Below are 17,145 nucleotides of genomic sequence, written 5' to 3' on the forward strand. Positions count from 1 at the left end.
TGATGAGAAGTAGCTGAATTGGCTTCATTATATGGGCAGAAACAGGTAAATGCACTCACTTTTTCAGAAACTCTTGCCAACAACATAAGAATGAATGACTGAATGAATTAGTAACTTGCGCGTGTTTTTTTATTGTATTCCGTCTCACAATATTAAGATATTTGTGGGTGTTCTGTAGGCAGAGTACATGAGCTCGTTCATGTGCACATGATTTTAAGATCAATTGTGAATTATACAAAAACCTAAAACAATCACAGCACACCTTTAAGTCTTAATTGCTGTGATTTGGTCACTTACCTCTTTGGGCATGCCAAAGGGGTCAACTTTGGCTTCCATGTCTATATCCTTGGATTCTGAATCATCATCAGTCTGACGATCTTTAGCTTTGTCACGCTCCTTATCTGCTCATACAAATACAGTAATGTTTATGAAAGTATCACTGACTCAATAAAAGCATATGTGCACAAAATCAAGGCTAGTATACCTCTTTCTTTCAGCTCTGCAGGTTTGTCCCAGGTTGACTCCAGTGTGCGATTGTTGTAATAGTAAATCTTCCCATCGGCTGTCTTGTACTCAGTCCATTCAGGAAGAGGAAAAGCCCTCGCCAGAGACGCAGGAGCTGCAGTGATAGTCAGTTGTGGGTGCATCATGGGTACTAGAGGAGGGACCATACCTGGCAGCATACCTAAAAACAAATTAAAAGTAATTCACAAATGAGGACTTTGAGCCAAATATTGTCTCAAAGGTAAAAACAAATTCAGTCAAACTGAGTTCTATCCAAAATTGGGTCTCTTCACCCCTATTTCATACCTGCCAACATCGTTTTGTGAAAAACAAGGTGTTTTTATTGGGGGGGGGGGGGGCATTTGGTTCGTATGTACGAGGAATGGCAGCTGGTGGAGTTTCTGGTGCCCACCTAGGGTAAGATGGTGCCCCCGTACGGAGTCGGTGCACTACGCAGACTGCATAATATGCGTATAGGGAGCGGCAGTACCGGTCAGTAACTAGGTTGAAGATGAACAATACCAAGAAATTGGCCATGTATTCATATAGTCCCTTACCACATCCTTCACAGTTTTAGCAATAAATGCTTTGAGTTATTAATAAAAAAAAAGTGTAGGCTATAACCTTTCTTATGCTGAGAACTTTCCTGACCCATGACTTATAAAAAAATGTAATTATTTTTATTTCTTCGATTATTTATCTTATGTATAGATCTGTGTTGGTTTATATGTATTTTTAAGTTGTTGTTTTTTTTTTTTTTGTTATTTACTTTATTTAAAAAAAAATGTTTTGCTTCACCTGTACTTGTCTTAATGACTCAGTGATAATACTTATACATTGTTGTATCTGTGTAATTTTGTACATCTTATTGAACCTTCTGTTTTTCAACAAAAAAATCCACAGTTTTAGCACAATGTGTGGACTTTGCAGACGGTCTCTTACCACACAAAAAAAATAAATTACATAATGTCATGTTCCTAATGAGAGCAGATTGTGCATAATTAATCAGCACAGCTAAATACATTTTCTAAAAGGTAAGTTCCGTGTGACGGCAGTCTGTAAATGCAGTAAACACACCTCTCTCTGCGATTTACACAGACATCGCTTATCTCGTGTGACTCGATGGTAAACATTACAGACGTCTGCAGTAATAATCACTTTACACACATGACCAGAAAACTAATCCTCTCTGAATATGGCTTTAGATTATGACCTCAACTATGCTCAGATTCATTGAAACCACAGTGAGACTATTTTATAATTCACATTTGGCTGGACAATCAAAGAAACCTTGGAGTCATTTGTCTCAGTTTCAATGTTTGTATAGTTACTGCGTTTTGGCTTTATAGGTCAGAATAGTATTTGTATGCAGTGTACATAGAAAGTAAAAAATATATCTCTGGATGACAGTAAGTTGGTGCCATCTAGTGGCTTTAATGTGACTATAGCAATGTTTCCATCCAAATTGCGAATTTATGCAACAACAAAAAAAACCTTGAAATATTGTAAAAAAAAAAAAAAATTATATATATATATATATTCCACTGTGCTGTGGAAAAGTATCTGCCCCCATCCTGATTTCTTCTGTTTTTGTGTATATCTCATACTAAATATTTTCAAAAATTCTAACAAAATCAAACATAAAACAAAAGGCAGTCTGAGTAAACACAAAATACAGTTTTTAAATGATAATGTTATTTATTGAAGCAAAAAAGTTATCCAATACCAACTGGGCCTGTGTGAAAAAGTATTTGCCCTTAGTTACTAAATCCCCAAATCTATGAAAATGCATTCATAATGGGGTTCAGCTGCACTAGACACACCCAGGCCTGATTAATGCCAGTCTTGTTCAATTAAATCAACACCTAAATAGAACTTTTTCAGCAGCATGAAGTTGGCTAAAAGGTCTCACCCAGTAGTACACTGCCAAGGTCGAAAGAAATTTCAGAAATGAGGAGGAAAAAGGTGATTGAAATACATCAGTCTGGGAAGGGTTACAAAGCTATTTCAAAGTCTCTGGGATGGGGCACTTAATCTGGGAAGATTTCTCCAAATGGAGAAAACTTTGCACAGTAGTGAACCTTCCCAGAAGTGGCCGACCTTCCAAAATGTCTCCAAGAGCACAGCGATGACTCATCCAGGAAGTCACAACAAAGCCAAGGACAACATCCAAGAAACTGCAGGTCTCTCTCGCATCAAAAAAGGTCACTGTTCATGACTCCACTATCAGAAAGACACTTGGCAAAAATGTCATCCATGGAAGAGTGACAAGGCGAAAAACACTGCTAACCCAGAAGAACATTAAGGCTCGTCTGAATTTTGCCAAAACACACCTTGATGATCCTCAAACCTTTTGGGAGAATATTCTGGGGCTGATGAGTTGAAAGTGGAACTGTTTGGAAGACAGGAGTCCCGTTACATCTGGCGTAAATCAAACACAGAATTCCACAAAAAGAACATCATACCTACGGTCAAGCATGGTGGTGGCAGTGTGATGGTGTGGGGATGCTTTGCTGCTTCAGGGCCAGGGTGACTTGCAATAATTGAGGGAAACCTGAATTCTGCTCTCTACCAGAAAATCCTAAAGAAGAATGTCCGGTCATCAGTCTGTGAGTTGAAGCTCAAGTGCAAATGGATTATGCAGCAAGACAATGATCCAAAGCATAGGAGTAAGTCCACCTCCGGATGACTCAACAGAAGCAAAATTAAAGTTTTGGAGTGGCCTAGTCAAAGTCCTGACTTGAACCCGATTGAGATGCTGTGGCAGGACCTTAAACGGGCAGTGCATGCTCGTAAACCCTCCAATGTGACTGAACTAAAGCAGTTCTGCAAAGAAGAGTGGGCCAAAATTCCACCACAGCATTGTGAAAGACTGATCTCCAGTTTTCAGAAGTATTTAGTTGCAGTTGTTGCTGCTAAAGGTGGCACAACCAGCTCTTAAGTATAAGGGGGCAGTTAGTTTTTCATATTAGTGATACAGGTGTTGGATAACTTTTTTCCTTCAATTAAAAAAAAAAATGAATATTTGAAAACTGTATTTTGTGTTTACTCAGTTTGCCTTTGTTTTATGTTATATATCGTTTGAAGATCTTAAACAATTTAGTATGAAAAATACACAAAAACAGAAGAAATCAGGAAGGGGGCAAATACTTTCATATATATATATATATATATATATATATATATATATATATATATATATATATATATATACACACACACACACACACACACACACACACATAAATGAATATATTCGGTAAATGTGTTTTCATCATAGTTTATGTGAATGTCTTCTTACACAGTAAAACAATTTATTCACCTCAAGTTAGCGTATATGTTTTTATGCACATTTTGGAAACTTTATTCGCATCTTGGTGTTTCTATCCAGCATTTTGTATGCAGTATCCCAAAATTTGCATACAAATACGTGGATGGAATCTTATTATGACTATTATGATTGCACCTTCTCAACACTAACTGCAAATCCACAATGAACTCTACAAACATGCAATAACCACTACAAAACACCATATACTGAAGGATTTACTATAAGATATAGCATTTTGATCTATGCATTTCTTAATGCAGAACAAGCAGAATAGCCTTTTTGAAGCGGTTCCCTCTCACCTCTATGCTTGCTGGTCTGTTTTGCTAAACAACCTAGGAAAACTTTGGAACTTTGAGTATGGAATCGACCTTTCATACCTGGCAGTGGGATATGCATTCCAGGCAGAGGGACTCTGAATGGAGGTACCATAACTGAGGGGAATCCTGGGATTGCAGCAGGCGGCTGGGCCACAGGCAGGCCTGGAGGGAGACTTTGATGTAACAGTGGCATTGTCTGCACTGCAGTGACTGTAGCCGTTACCGTAGGAACACTGACCACAGCGACAGGCGTCACAGCCACACTGGCAGGGGGGGTGGAGGCCACTGGAGGCATTTCAGTAACACCGGATGCTACAGGAGGGAAAAAGCAAAGACAGGGAAGGAATGTTAGGCGTACAAAATATAACTAGGGATGCATGATACATATTGGTGACCGTAGGCCAATTTTACAGATTTCTTTTTAATGAGCAGCTTCAGACCGATATTGGAAACGGATAAAATCAGGGCTTATATTTCCAATACAAACAGTATACTCTCTATGCTGTTGTGTTTTCTGACTTGCTGTTGTGTTTCAGGATTTGGCCATGTGTTTTCTGATTTGTTCTTTTGTTTTCAGATTTGCTGTTGTGTATTATGATTTTTTGTTTTGTTTTGCACTTCACAGCCACCGTAGATGACAAGCATTTTCTTATCCGAAGCTCCTTTAATACAGGTAATCCACTATGATAATTCTGCTCGAAATTTTGCATTTGTGCTTAGATTAAATTTCAGCTGCATATGGGAAAAACAGTGTGCTGGTTTTGTTTGTACTTTCCTTGCCTTCTATGACTTTTTCGCAGTGTATTATCATGCAGTAACACACTGACATAGTAATTGATGTACAGTGCATCCGGAAAGTATTCACAGCGCTTCACTTTTTCCACATTTTGTTATGTTACAGCCTTATTCCAAAATGGATTAAATTCATTATTTTCCTCAAAATTCTACAAACAATACCCCATAATGACAACGTGAAAGAAGTTTGTTTGAAATCTTTGCAAATTTATTAAAAAGAAAAAAAGAAAAAAAAAGAAAATCACATGTACATAAGTATTCACAACCTTTGCCATGACACTCAAAATGGAGCTCAGGTGCATCCTGTTTCCACTGATCATCCTTGAGAGGTTTCTACAACTTGATTGGAGTCCACCTGTGAGAAATTCAGTTGATTGGACATGATTTGGAAAGGCACACACCTGTCTATATAAGGTCCCACAGTTAACAGCGCATGTCAGAGCACAAACCAAGCCATGAAGTCCAAGGAATTGTCTGTAGACCTCCGAGACAGGATTGTATCGAGGCACAGATCTGGGGAAGGGTACAGAAAAATTTCTGCAGCATTGAAGGTCCCAATGAGCACAGTGGCCTCCATCATCCGTAAATGGAAGAAGTTTGGAACCACCAGGACTCTTCCTAGAGCTGGCCACCCGGCCAAACTGAGCAATCGGGGGAGAAGGGCCTTAGTCAGGGAGGTGACCAAGAACCCGATGGTCACTCTGACAGAGCTCCAGCATTTCTCTGTGGAGAGAGGAAAACCTCCAGAAGAACAACCATCTCTGCAGCACTCCACCAATCAGGCGTGTATGGTAGAGTGGCCAGACGGAAGCCACTCCTCAGTAAAAGGAACATGACAGCCCGCCTGGAGTTTGCCAAAAGGCACATGAAGGACTCTCAGACCATGAGAAACAAAATTCTCTGGTCTGATGAAACAAAGATTGAACTCTTTGGCCTGAATGGCAAGCGTCATGTCTGGAGGAAACCAGGAACCGCTCATCACCTGGCCAATACCATCCCTACAGTGAAGCATGGTGGTGGCAGCATCATGCTGTGGGGATGTTTTTCAGTGGCAGGAACTGGGAGACTAGTCCGGATCGAGGGAAAGATGAATGCAGCAATGTACAGAGACATCCTTGATGAAAACCTGCTCCAGAGCGCTCTGGACCTCAGACTGGGGCGAAGGTTCATCTTCCAACAGGACAACGACCCTAAGCACACAGCCAAGATAACAAAGGAGTGGCTACGGGACAACTCTGTGAATATCCTTGAGTGGCCCAGCCAGAGCCCAGACTTGAACCCGATTGAACATCTCTGGAGAGATCTGAAAATGGCTGTGCATCGACGCTCCCCATCCAACTTGATGGAGCTTGAGAGGTCCTGCAAAGAAGAATGGGAGAAACTGCCCAAAAATAGGTGTGCCAAGCTTGTAGCATCATACTCAAAAAGACTTGAGGCTGTAATTGGTGCCAAAGGTGCTTCAACACAGTACTGAGCAAAGGCTGTGAATACTTATGTACATGTGATTTTTTTTTCTTTTTTTTTTTTATACATTTGCAAAGATTTCAAACAAACTTCTTTCACATTGTCATTATGGGGTATTGTTTGTAGAATTTTGAGGAAAATAATTAATTTAATCCATTTTGGAATAAGGCTGTAACATAAAATGTGAAAAAAGTGAAGCGCTGTGAATACTTTCTGGATGCACTGTATGTCATCATGAAACTCCCCTCGAAGTCTGAACACAAGTGTTCAGAGGACATGCATTTAAACGACCAGGTGTAAACAGCGATATGTCTTGCTTGACCACATGTGATCGGATCACCCGAAACGCATCATAATACCAGGTGTAAATGGGGTCATTTATGTTATTGGGACGAGTTATTCACTGAAATTTAAAACGTAGGGTTAGAGGTTTGTTTTCAAGCAATAGCGAGCCTTAGCAAGCACCACAAATATCATCTCTTGGCCTTTGTCAGTATGCTAGATTTTTCAACACAATAATTCTCTGTGCTAATACTCACTGTTGGAGGGCTGGGAGGTGGCAGGGGTCGGGCTGGTGCTGGGGTCAGGGCTGGTACTGAGGGTGTGGGTGGGGGACAAGCTCTGAGTGGAGACTGAGGCAGGCACAGCTGTAGCAGTGCTGCTAGTTGCAGTGGAGACAGCGCTGTTTGGAGCCGCTGCAGCTCCACCAGACTGAGCTGCCAGAGGATTAAGGTCTGATTGCTGGATGATCTTCACTCCCTCTGGTTTGGTCCAGGCAGACTCACGTGTTCGGGCATTGTAGTAATATACCTGCAAAAGTGTAGTGTTTGAAGTTGATGATTAAAAAGATTATTTAATAGATCTCAGTGTCTGTCAGCACTCTGCACACTAAGGGTGTGTTCACAGTTGTAGTTCAGTTCTCTTGGTCTGGACCAAAAAAGAAAATGATACGTTTAGTCCTGGTTCGCTTAGCGTTCACACTGACATTTTTAACACCGAACCTAACAATACAACACAAAAAGAAACAGGAAAAAGTCACAACCTGATTGGACAGCTTTTATGACATATATTTTGTGATGGAACTTGCCGAACATCCAAAACAATGTTGGATGTTGGGTGAAATGCTCTCGTTAGATTTACATATGTATATATGGTGGTATTTTTACCAGCTGAGAACAAACGAAGAGCTAATAAAATGTGTAAAGGAGTCAAAACAGCGCCAGAAATTCCTCTGTTGCACACACAAATGAAGATATGCTGCAAGGACGGCTGACGGCGGTACCGACGCCTATACGAACTGTAATGGGCAACATAGCTCCTATGATGAGAAGAACCAGGTATGCTTGAGGTCAGTATTAGGCAAATTACTTCCTTCGGTTTAAATTACTAGTTCGGTTTAATCTAACCAAACCTGCCAAGTGTGAACACACCCTTAAACTCACTTCAAAACTACGAAATGCTAGACATTTATTAATATACTTCAAATTGCCTGCTGTGAGCAATGTTCCTATTATAATGCATAATCTGTACGTCTCGGTTTTCTTTTTTTTGGTGAGGACTATAAAAGTTTTGTAAAATGAAATATTTCAGTTATTAGGCCTATTTATTTGTTGAATATCTGTAAATTACCCAGGGCTCAACAATATGGCCTGTTGACTCAGGGTCAGTGTGAGAGAGTTTTGGGCCTGTTGATGGAACGTTCACAGCCACTATCAGGCCAGTGATGTGCTGTCATTACTTATATTCATAGATCTTGTAATGGTTTTCATGCATGGCAAACTTAAACATTTGGTATTGAATATTTTTACCAAAACTTTTAACGAAAGAAAAAATTCACTCATTTTCTAGCGAAGCTAGAATATAATTACTGCAAGAAAACCACAAGAAAACCTAACATTTCATGAAAAATATAAATATTTCTTGCACACATACATATAAATTTAAGGGTGGGAGAAAAATCAATTCTCCAACGCACTGCGATTCTTTCTCCAGTGATTGTGGATCAATTCTCAAACATTCAGAATTGATTCCGAGTTTAATTTAAACAGCAACAGTGCATTGGCACTTATGTGTGCAAAAGAGACAGAGTGAGATGCTAAAAATAAATAGTCAGATGTGCATATACACTGGCGGCCAAAAGTTTGGAATAATGTACAGATTTTGCTCTTATGGAAAGAAATTGGTACTTTTATTCACCAAAGTGGCATTCAACTGATCACAATGTATAGTCAGGACATTAATAATGTAAAACATGTTCAGAACTTCTTAAACTACTTCAAAGGTTTCTCATCAAAAAAATCCTCCACATGCACCAATGACAGCTTTGCAGATTCTTGGCATTCTAGCTGTCAGTTTGTCCAGATACTCAGGTGACATTTCACCCCACACTTCCTGTAGCACTTGCCATAGATGTGGCTGTCTTGTCGGGCACTTCTCACACACCTTACAGTCTAGCTGATCCCACAAAAGCTCAATGGGGTTAAGATCCAGAACACTCTTTTCCAATTATCTGTTGTCCAATGTCTGTGTTTCTTTGCCCACTCTAACCTTTTCTTTTTGTTTTTCTGTTTCAAAAGTGGCTTTTTCTTTGCAATTCTTCTCATAAGGCCTGCACCCCTGAGTCTTCTCTTTACTGTTGTACATGAAACTGGTGTTGAGCGGGTAGAATTCAATGAAGCTGTCAGCTGAGGACATGTGAGGTGTCTATTTCTCAAACTAGAGACTCTGATGTACTTATCCTCTTGTTTAGTTTTACATCTGTCCGTCCACATCTCTTTCTGTACTTGTTAGAGCCAATTGTCCTTTGTCTTTGAAGACTGTAGTGCACATATTTTGTATGAAACGTTCTGTTTTTTTTTTTGGCAATTTCAAGCATTGTATAGCCTTCATTCCTCAAAACAATGATTGACTGATGAGTTTCTAGAGAAAGCTGTTTCTTTTTTGCCATTTTTGACCTAATATTGACCTTAAGACATGCCAGTCTATTGCATACAGTGGCAACTCAAAAACAAACACAAACACAATGTTAAGCTTCATTTAACGAACCAAATAGCTTTCAACTGTGTTTGATTTAATGGAAAGTGATTTTCTAGTATCAAATTATCAATTTAGCATGATTACTCAAGCATAAGGTGTTGGAGTGATGACTGCTGGAAATGGGGCCTGTCTAGATTTTATCAAAAATGACTTTTTTCAAATAGTGACGGTGCTGTTTTTTACATCAGTAATGTCCTGACTATACTTTGTGATCAGTTGAATGCCACTTTGGTGAATTAAAGTACCAACTTCCAAAACAGCAAAATCTGTACATTATTCCAAACTTTTGGCCACCAGTGTTCTAAAGCCAAGAACGGATCGCAGGCTGGCTGTATCAACCACACGATCAACATCCCCAACTGAAACTACGACCCCAAAATTCATTCACAAACTCACGCACACAGCAACGGGAGAGTTTATTCTGATAACACATCAACAAACAACCTGAAAGACAGGCTCGCGCCCATTATTGCACTGCTTTGCATAGAAAGGAAAGAACAACAGCTGAAAATAAGGATGAGACAGTGGATTGGGAGACGTGGGTGATGTTTTTATTTTCGAATTATTTTTTGTCTTCCACTTCCCAATGCCTCTCACCACTTTCGCTCTCTATTTCTTTAGCTACTGCTTATGTCGCTCTCGCTCATCGGGAGAGTGCGCACATGAGATGCTAGATTGATTTCTTGAGCAGAAACCCCACTATTTGTGCCGCTTTACCGTTACCCGTGTTGTGGAAAGGAGAAGCTGACATCTGTGCTCTCACAGAAGCAGATAACTCGTGTTGCCATCCTGGACCAACAAGCGATTGTTGTGGTTAAAGTTACAGGCTAGGATTAATTTTAAATTAATAATTTCATACTATTTAATACTGAGTGTATTGATAATAAAAATTGGAGGACAAGATGCATCGAGAATAGTTTTGTAATCAAATCGTCACCCTTTGAATCGTAATCGAATCGTGAGGCCAGTGAAGATTCACACTTCTACTAAATATACATAGTTACAAATAAAATGTTTTTTGTTTTTTTTATGATGGGGCCAGTGAAAATGTTAGCAGGTTAAGTAGAATCTGAACTACTGGCCCAACTGAGAACAAAGCACTGCCCACACAGAGGTCACTGCCAAACTATTGGTCAAAGCAGCGAATTCACCTGTTAAAGTACATTAAACTCCATGAAAGGGGGCCTGAGTAGCTCAGCGAGTAAAAGATGCTGAATACCACCCCTGGAGTTCATGAGTTCGAATCCCAGGGCATGCTGAGTGACTCCAGCTAGGTCTCCTAAGCAACCAAATTGGCCCGGTTGCTAGGGAGGGTAGAGTCACATTGGGTAACCTCCTCGTGGTCACTTTAATGTGGTTCGCTCTTGGTGGGGCACGTGATGAGTTGTGCGTGGATGCCGCAGTGGATGGCGTGAAGCCTCCACACGCGCTATGTCTCCGCGGTAACGCACACAACAAGCCACGTGATAAGATGCGCAGGTTTACGGTCTCAGACGCGGAGGCAACTGAGATTCATACTCCACCACCCGGATTGAGGCGAGTCACTACGCCACCACGAGGACTTAGAGTGCATTGGGAATTGGGCATTCCAAATTGGGGAGAAGATAAAAAAAAATAAAAAAACCTTCATGAAAAATCCACCGGAAGTCTATTGCGCAACAATTATGGTTGCGCAGATTTTCATTGAGGTGACTGTATTTCGCCCACGGAACTTCGCCATGCGGAGGTAAATGTGACCGCAGCATGCCTTTACCGTTCTGTTAGAATTGAAGGTCTGTGCTTAACACCAATACATTGCTGAGAAACACATCAGTGTCTGGTGAAATAAGACCCTAAACAAGCCCAAATGTATCTTTTAAAACGGAACAGTTATTCAGACAACCCACTGAATATTCTCTTTAAAATATATATTTTTAAAAGCCCTCGTGCATGCATGTCACAAAAGTTAAGAATGCATGGCTCAGAAGAATATACTTTAATATTTTGAAAGGAAAAGATTTCTTTGAAAAGATATATATCTCAGAGCTAATAACCAACAGTATGTGTATTCCTAAAGAACTATGTGATGGTGGTGGTTAGTCAAAACAAAAATGAAAGGAAGCAAAGAAAATCACAAAATCTCTTTTGATTTACAAAACAATTCAGTACCTTTCCCTCTGGTGTGGTGTTCTCTACCCAGATGTCTTCATTAGGCACACTTGAAGCTCCTCCTGCTGCTGGTGACGGAGGCATTCCAGGTGGAAAGATCATACCAGGAGGAGGAGGCATGTTTACGATGGGTGGAGGCATGAATGGTGGCCTCTGGGAAAAAGTCAATAGGATTTTTGATATTGAGACAAACTTCCTTTCATGATATAAAAGTAACATTAAATCACATGTACTTATAGGGTAATTTTGTATTGTCAGACAGTGGCTATCTTTATCCAAACTTATAATATCTACCTGCAGGTGTGGGGGTCCAATGGGTGGGGGCAAAGCTCCAGGAGGAGGTATAGGTGGCATATTGGTGTCAAATGGTGGACGTCCAAAAGGGGGTCTGGGGGGTGGTGGGGGTCCTCTCATAATGCCGAAGGGCGGAGGTGGGGGTCGTAGTAATGGGGGTGGTCCTCGCAATACTGTGCTAGGCGGTGGAGCAGGGCCATGAAAACGTAAGGCCTGCTGTAGCGCCATCCTGAGGATAAATAAAGAAATTAGAAAAATACTTTGCAAGACCTCAACTTGGTTAAAACAGTAGAGTAAAATGTAACTGACAAGATTTCCCAATAAAATCGATGCAACCACCTGTAAGGAAAATATGAAATTATAACATATGGTTTGATTTATATGACTACCTTGTAGAATCACTGCAGTTTTTACAGCCAAATACAAAAAAAAAAAAAAAAAAGTACTGCGGCAGTACAGTATTATGGCACAGTGATTATATCCGATGGTAATAGCATGGTACTTTTATACATCATGGTACTGATCGGTTACCATATTCAAGTACCATGGCATATACAGTTGAAGTCAGAAGTTTACATACACTTATGTTTAAGTCATTTAATTCATTTTTTAACCACTCCACAGATTTAATGTTAGCAAATTATAGATTTGGCAAGTCGTTTAGGACATCAACTTTATGCATGATGTGAGTAATTTTTCCAACAATTGTTTACAGACAGATTGTTTCACTTTTAATTGACTATATCACAATTCCGGTGGGTCAGAAGTTTACATACACTAAGTTAACTGTGCCTTTGAGCAGCTTGGAAAATTCCAGAAAATGATGTCAAGCCTTTAGACAATTAGCCAATTAGCTTCTGATAGGAGGTGTACTGAACTGGAGGTGTACCTGTGGATGTATTTGAAGGCCTTCCTTCAAACTCAGTGCCTCTTTGCTTGACATCATGGAAAAATCAAAAGAAATCAGCCAAGAATAAAATAAAAAAATGGACCTCCACAAGTCTGGTTCACCCTTGGGAGCAATTTCCTAACACCTGAAGGTACCAAATTCATCTGTACAAACAACAGTACGCAAGTTTAAACTCCATGGGACCACACAGCCATCATACCGCTCAGGAAGGAGACGCATTCTGTCTCCTAGAGATGAATGTAGTTTGGTGCGAAAAGTGCAAATCAATCCCTGAACAACAGCAAAGGACCTTGTGAAGATGCTGGAGGAAACAGGTAGACAAGTATCTACACTGGCGGCCAAAAGTTTGGAATAATGTACAAATTTTGCTCTTATGGAAAGACATTGGTACTTTTATTCACCAAAGTGGCATTCAAATGATCACAGTGTATAGTCAGGACATTAATAACATGAAAAATTACTATTACAACTTTAAAAAAAAAAAATTCAAAGAGTTCTCATAAAAAAATCCTCCACGTGAAGCAATGATATCTTTGCAGATCCTTGGCATTCTAGCTGTCAGTTTGTCCAGACACTCAGGTAACATTTCACTCCATGTCTTGTGGGGCACTTCTCACGCACCTTACAGTCTAGCTGATCCCACAAAAACTCAATGGGGTTAAGATCCATAACACTCTTTTCCAAATATCTGTTGACCAATGTTTGTGTTTCTTTGCCCACTCTAACCTTTTCTTTTTATTTTTCTGTTTCAAAAGAATCTTTTCCTTTGAAATTCTTCCCATAAGGCCTGCACTCCTGAGTCTTCTCTTTACTGTTGTACATGAAACTGGTGTTGAGCAGGTAGAATTCAATGAAGCTGTCAGCTGAGGACATGTGAGGCGTCTATTTCTCAAACTAGAGACTCTGATGTACTTATCCTCTTGTTTAGTTTTACATCTGGCCTTCCACATCTCTTTCTGTCCTTGTTAGAGTCAGTTGTCCTTTGTCTTTGAAGACTGTAGTGTACACCTTTGTATGAAATCTACAGTTTTTTGGCAATTTCAAGCATTGTATAGCCTTCATTCCTCAAAACAAAGATTGACTGATGAGTTTCTAGAGAAAGCTGTTTCTTTTTGTTTTGCCATTTTTGACCAAATATTGATCCTAAGACATGCCAGTCTTTTGCATACTGTGGCAGCTCAAAAATAAACACAAAGACAATGTTACGCTTCATTTAATGAACCAAATAACTTTCAACTGTGTTTGATATAATGGCAAGTGATTTTCTAGTACCAAATTATCAATTTAGCATGATTACTCAAGCATAAGGTGTTGGAGTGATGACTGCTGGAAATGGGGCCTGTCTAGATTTGATCAAAAATGATTTTTTCAAACAGTGATGGTGCTGTTTTTACATCAGTAATGTCCTGACTATACTTTGTGATCAGTTGAATGCCACTTTGGTGAGTTAAAGTACCAATTTCCTTCCGAAACAGCAAAATTTGTACATTATTCCAAACTTTTGGCCGCCAGTGTATATCCACAGTAAAAAGAGTCCTATATCTACATAACCTGAAAGGCTGCACAGCAAGGAAGAAGCCACTGCTCCAAAACCAACATAAAGCCAGACTACAGTTTGCAAGTGCACATGGGGACAAAGATCTTACTTTTTGGAGAAATGTCCTCTGGTCTGATGAAACAAAAATTGAACTGTTTGGCCATAATGACCAACGTTATGTTTGGAGGAAGAAGGGTGAGGCTTGCAAGCTGAAGAACACCATCCCAACCATGAAGCCTGGGGGTGGAAGCATCATGTTGTGGGGGTGCTTTGCTGCAGGATGGACTGGTGCACTTCACAAAATAGATGGCAGCATGAGGAAGGAAAATTATGCATATATATTTTAGCAACCTCTCAAGACATCAGCCAGGAAGTTAAAGCTCGGTCGCAAATGGGTCTTCCAAATGGACAATGACCCCAACCATACCTTCAAAGTTGTGGCAAAATGGCTTAAGGACAACAAAGTCAAGGTACTGGAGTGGCCATCACAAAGCCCTGACCTCAATCTGATAGAAAATATGTGGGCAGAACCAAAAAATGTGTGCGAGCAAGGAGGCCTACAAATCTGACTCAGTTACACCAGTTCTGTCTGGAGGAATGGGCCAAAATTCCAGCAACTTATTGTGAGAACCTTGTGGAAGGCTACCCAAAACATTTGACCCAAGTTAAACAATATAAAGGCAATGCTACCAAATACTAACAAGGTGTATGTAAACTTCTGACCCACTAGGAATGTGATGAAAGGAATAAAAGCTGAAATCATTCTCTCTACTATTATTCTGACATTTCACATTCTTAAAATAAAGTAGTGATCCTAACTGACCTAAGACAGGGAATGTTTTCTACAATTAAATGTCAGGAATTGTGAAAAACTGAGTTTAAATGTATTTGGCTAAGATGTATATACAGATGCATCTCAAAAAAATTTGAATATCGTGGAAAAGTTCATTTCTTTCCGTAATTTAATTCAAAAAGTGGAACTTTCATATATTCTAGATTCATTACATAAAGTGAAATATTTCAAGCCTTTTTTTGTTGTAATTTTGAAGATTACAGCTTACAGCTCATGGAAATCAAAAATCCAGTATCTCAAAATATTAGAATAAAGAATTTATAAAACAGAAATGTCGACCTTCTGAAAAGTATGTTAATTTATGCACTCAATACTTGGTCGGGGCTCTTTTTGCACGAATTACTGCAAATAATTATTGCTCAGTGGTCCAAAGTCCTCTTTTCAGATGAAAGTTGGAAATCAAGGTCTCAGAGTCTGGAGGAAGAGTGAAGAGGCACAGAATCCAAGTTGCTTTAAGTCCAGTGTGAAGTCTCCACAGTCAGTGATGATTTGGGGTGCCATGTCATCTGCTGGTGTTGGTCCACTGCGTTTTCTCAAGTCGTGAGTCAATGCAGCCATCTACCAGGAGATTTTAGAGCACTTCATGCTTCCATCTGCTGACAAGCTTTATGGAGATGCTGATTTCCTTTTCCAGCAGGACTTGGCACCTGCCCACAGTGCCAAAACTACTAGTAACTGGTTTGCTGACCATGGTATTACTGTGCGTGATTTAATTAAAATAAAATAGAATACATATAAAAGGAGATTTAATAAATTGTATATTTGCCCTGTGTAAATAATAATATATAGAAACTGTATCTAAAATAAATAAGGGGTGATACATACTAATACAACAGGCTGGAAAAATAGACATTTATTCATTTTAATATCCTATATATATATATATATATATATATATATATATATATATATATATATATATATATACACAGTTGTGCTCAAAAGTTTGCATACCCTTGGAGAATTGGTAATATATGTACCATTTTTAAAGAAAACATGAGTGAGCAGACAAAACACATTTCTTTTATTTCTTATGGGATTCATATTCAACTGTAGGTTATAACAGAATGGCACAATCATAAAACAAAACATGGCAACAAAGAAAAAAATGAAATGACCCCTGTTCAAAAGTCTGCATACCCTTAGTTCTTAATACTGTGTATTGCCCCCTTTAGCATCAATGACAGCGTGCAGTCTTTTGTAATAGTTGTCTATGAGGCCCCAAATTCTTGCAGGTGGTATAGCTGCCCATTCATCTTGGCAAAATGCCTCCAGGTAATGCAAAGTCTTTGGTCGTCTTGCATGAACCGCACGTTTGAGATCTCCCCAGAGTGGCTCGATGATATTAAGGTCAGGAGACTGTGATGGCCACTCCAGAACCTTCACCTTTTTCTGCTGTAACCACTGGAGGGTCAACTTGGCCTTGTGCTTAGGGTCATTGTCGTGCTGGAAAGTTCAAGTGCGACCCATGCGCAGCTTTCGTGTAGAAGAATGCAAACTGTCTGCCAGTATTTTCTGATAACATGCTGCATTCATCTTGCCATCAATTTTCACAAGATTCCCCGTGCCTTTAGAGCTCACACACCCCCAAAACATCAGTGAGCCACCACCATACTTCACAGTGGGATGGTATTCTTTTCACTATAGGCCTTGTTGACCCCTCTCCAAACATAGCGCTTATGGTTGTGACAATAAAGCTCTAATTTGGTCTCAAAATTACAATGTGCCAGAAGATGTGAGGCGTGTCAAGGTGTTGTCGTTTGTGGCATTGGCGCAGTAAAGGCTTCTTTCTGGCATCTCGACCATGCAGCTCATTTTTGTTGAAGTATCATTGTATTGTGCTCCTTGAAACAACCACACCGTCTTTTTCCAGAGCAGCCTGTATTTCTCCTGAGGTTACCTGTGGGTTTTTCTTTGTATCCCGAACAATTCTTCTGGCAGTTGTGGCTGAAATCT

The 17,145-nt window shown here is 39.8% G+C and overlaps 1 protein-coding gene across 1 annotated transcript in view; it reads right to left on the bottom strand.

The window, feature by feature from the left end:
• Positions 1 to 17,145, bottom strand: part of LOC127431283 (transcription elongation regulator 1-like) — a 38,409-nt gene that overhangs the window by 17,563 nt on the left and 3,701 nt on the right. Inside the window, exons 2-7 of the mRNA XM_051681660.1 lie at positions 11,890 to 12,118; positions 11,596 to 11,748; positions 6,951 to 7,221; positions 4,213 to 4,464; positions 485 to 685; positions 298 to 401 (exon numbers count right to left, since the gene is read on the bottom strand). Of these exons, the coding sequence (XP_051537620.1) occupies positions 298 to 401; positions 485 to 685; positions 4,213 to 4,464; positions 6,951 to 7,221; positions 11,596 to 11,748; positions 11,890 to 12,118 (1,210 nt within the window). The remainder of the gene's footprint in view (positions 1 to 297; positions 402 to 484; positions 686 to 4,212; positions 4,465 to 6,950; positions 7,222 to 11,595; positions 11,749 to 11,889; positions 12,119 to 17,145) is intronic.

This window comes from Myxocyprinus asiaticus, chromosome 40 (assembly GCF_019703515.2).
Source record: "Myxocyprinus asiaticus isolate MX2 ecotype Aquarium Trade chromosome 40, UBuf_Myxa_2, whole genome shotgun sequence".
Classification (NCBI taxonomy): domain Eukaryota; kingdom Metazoa; phylum Chordata; class Actinopteri; order Cypriniformes; family Catostomidae; genus Myxocyprinus; species Myxocyprinus asiaticus.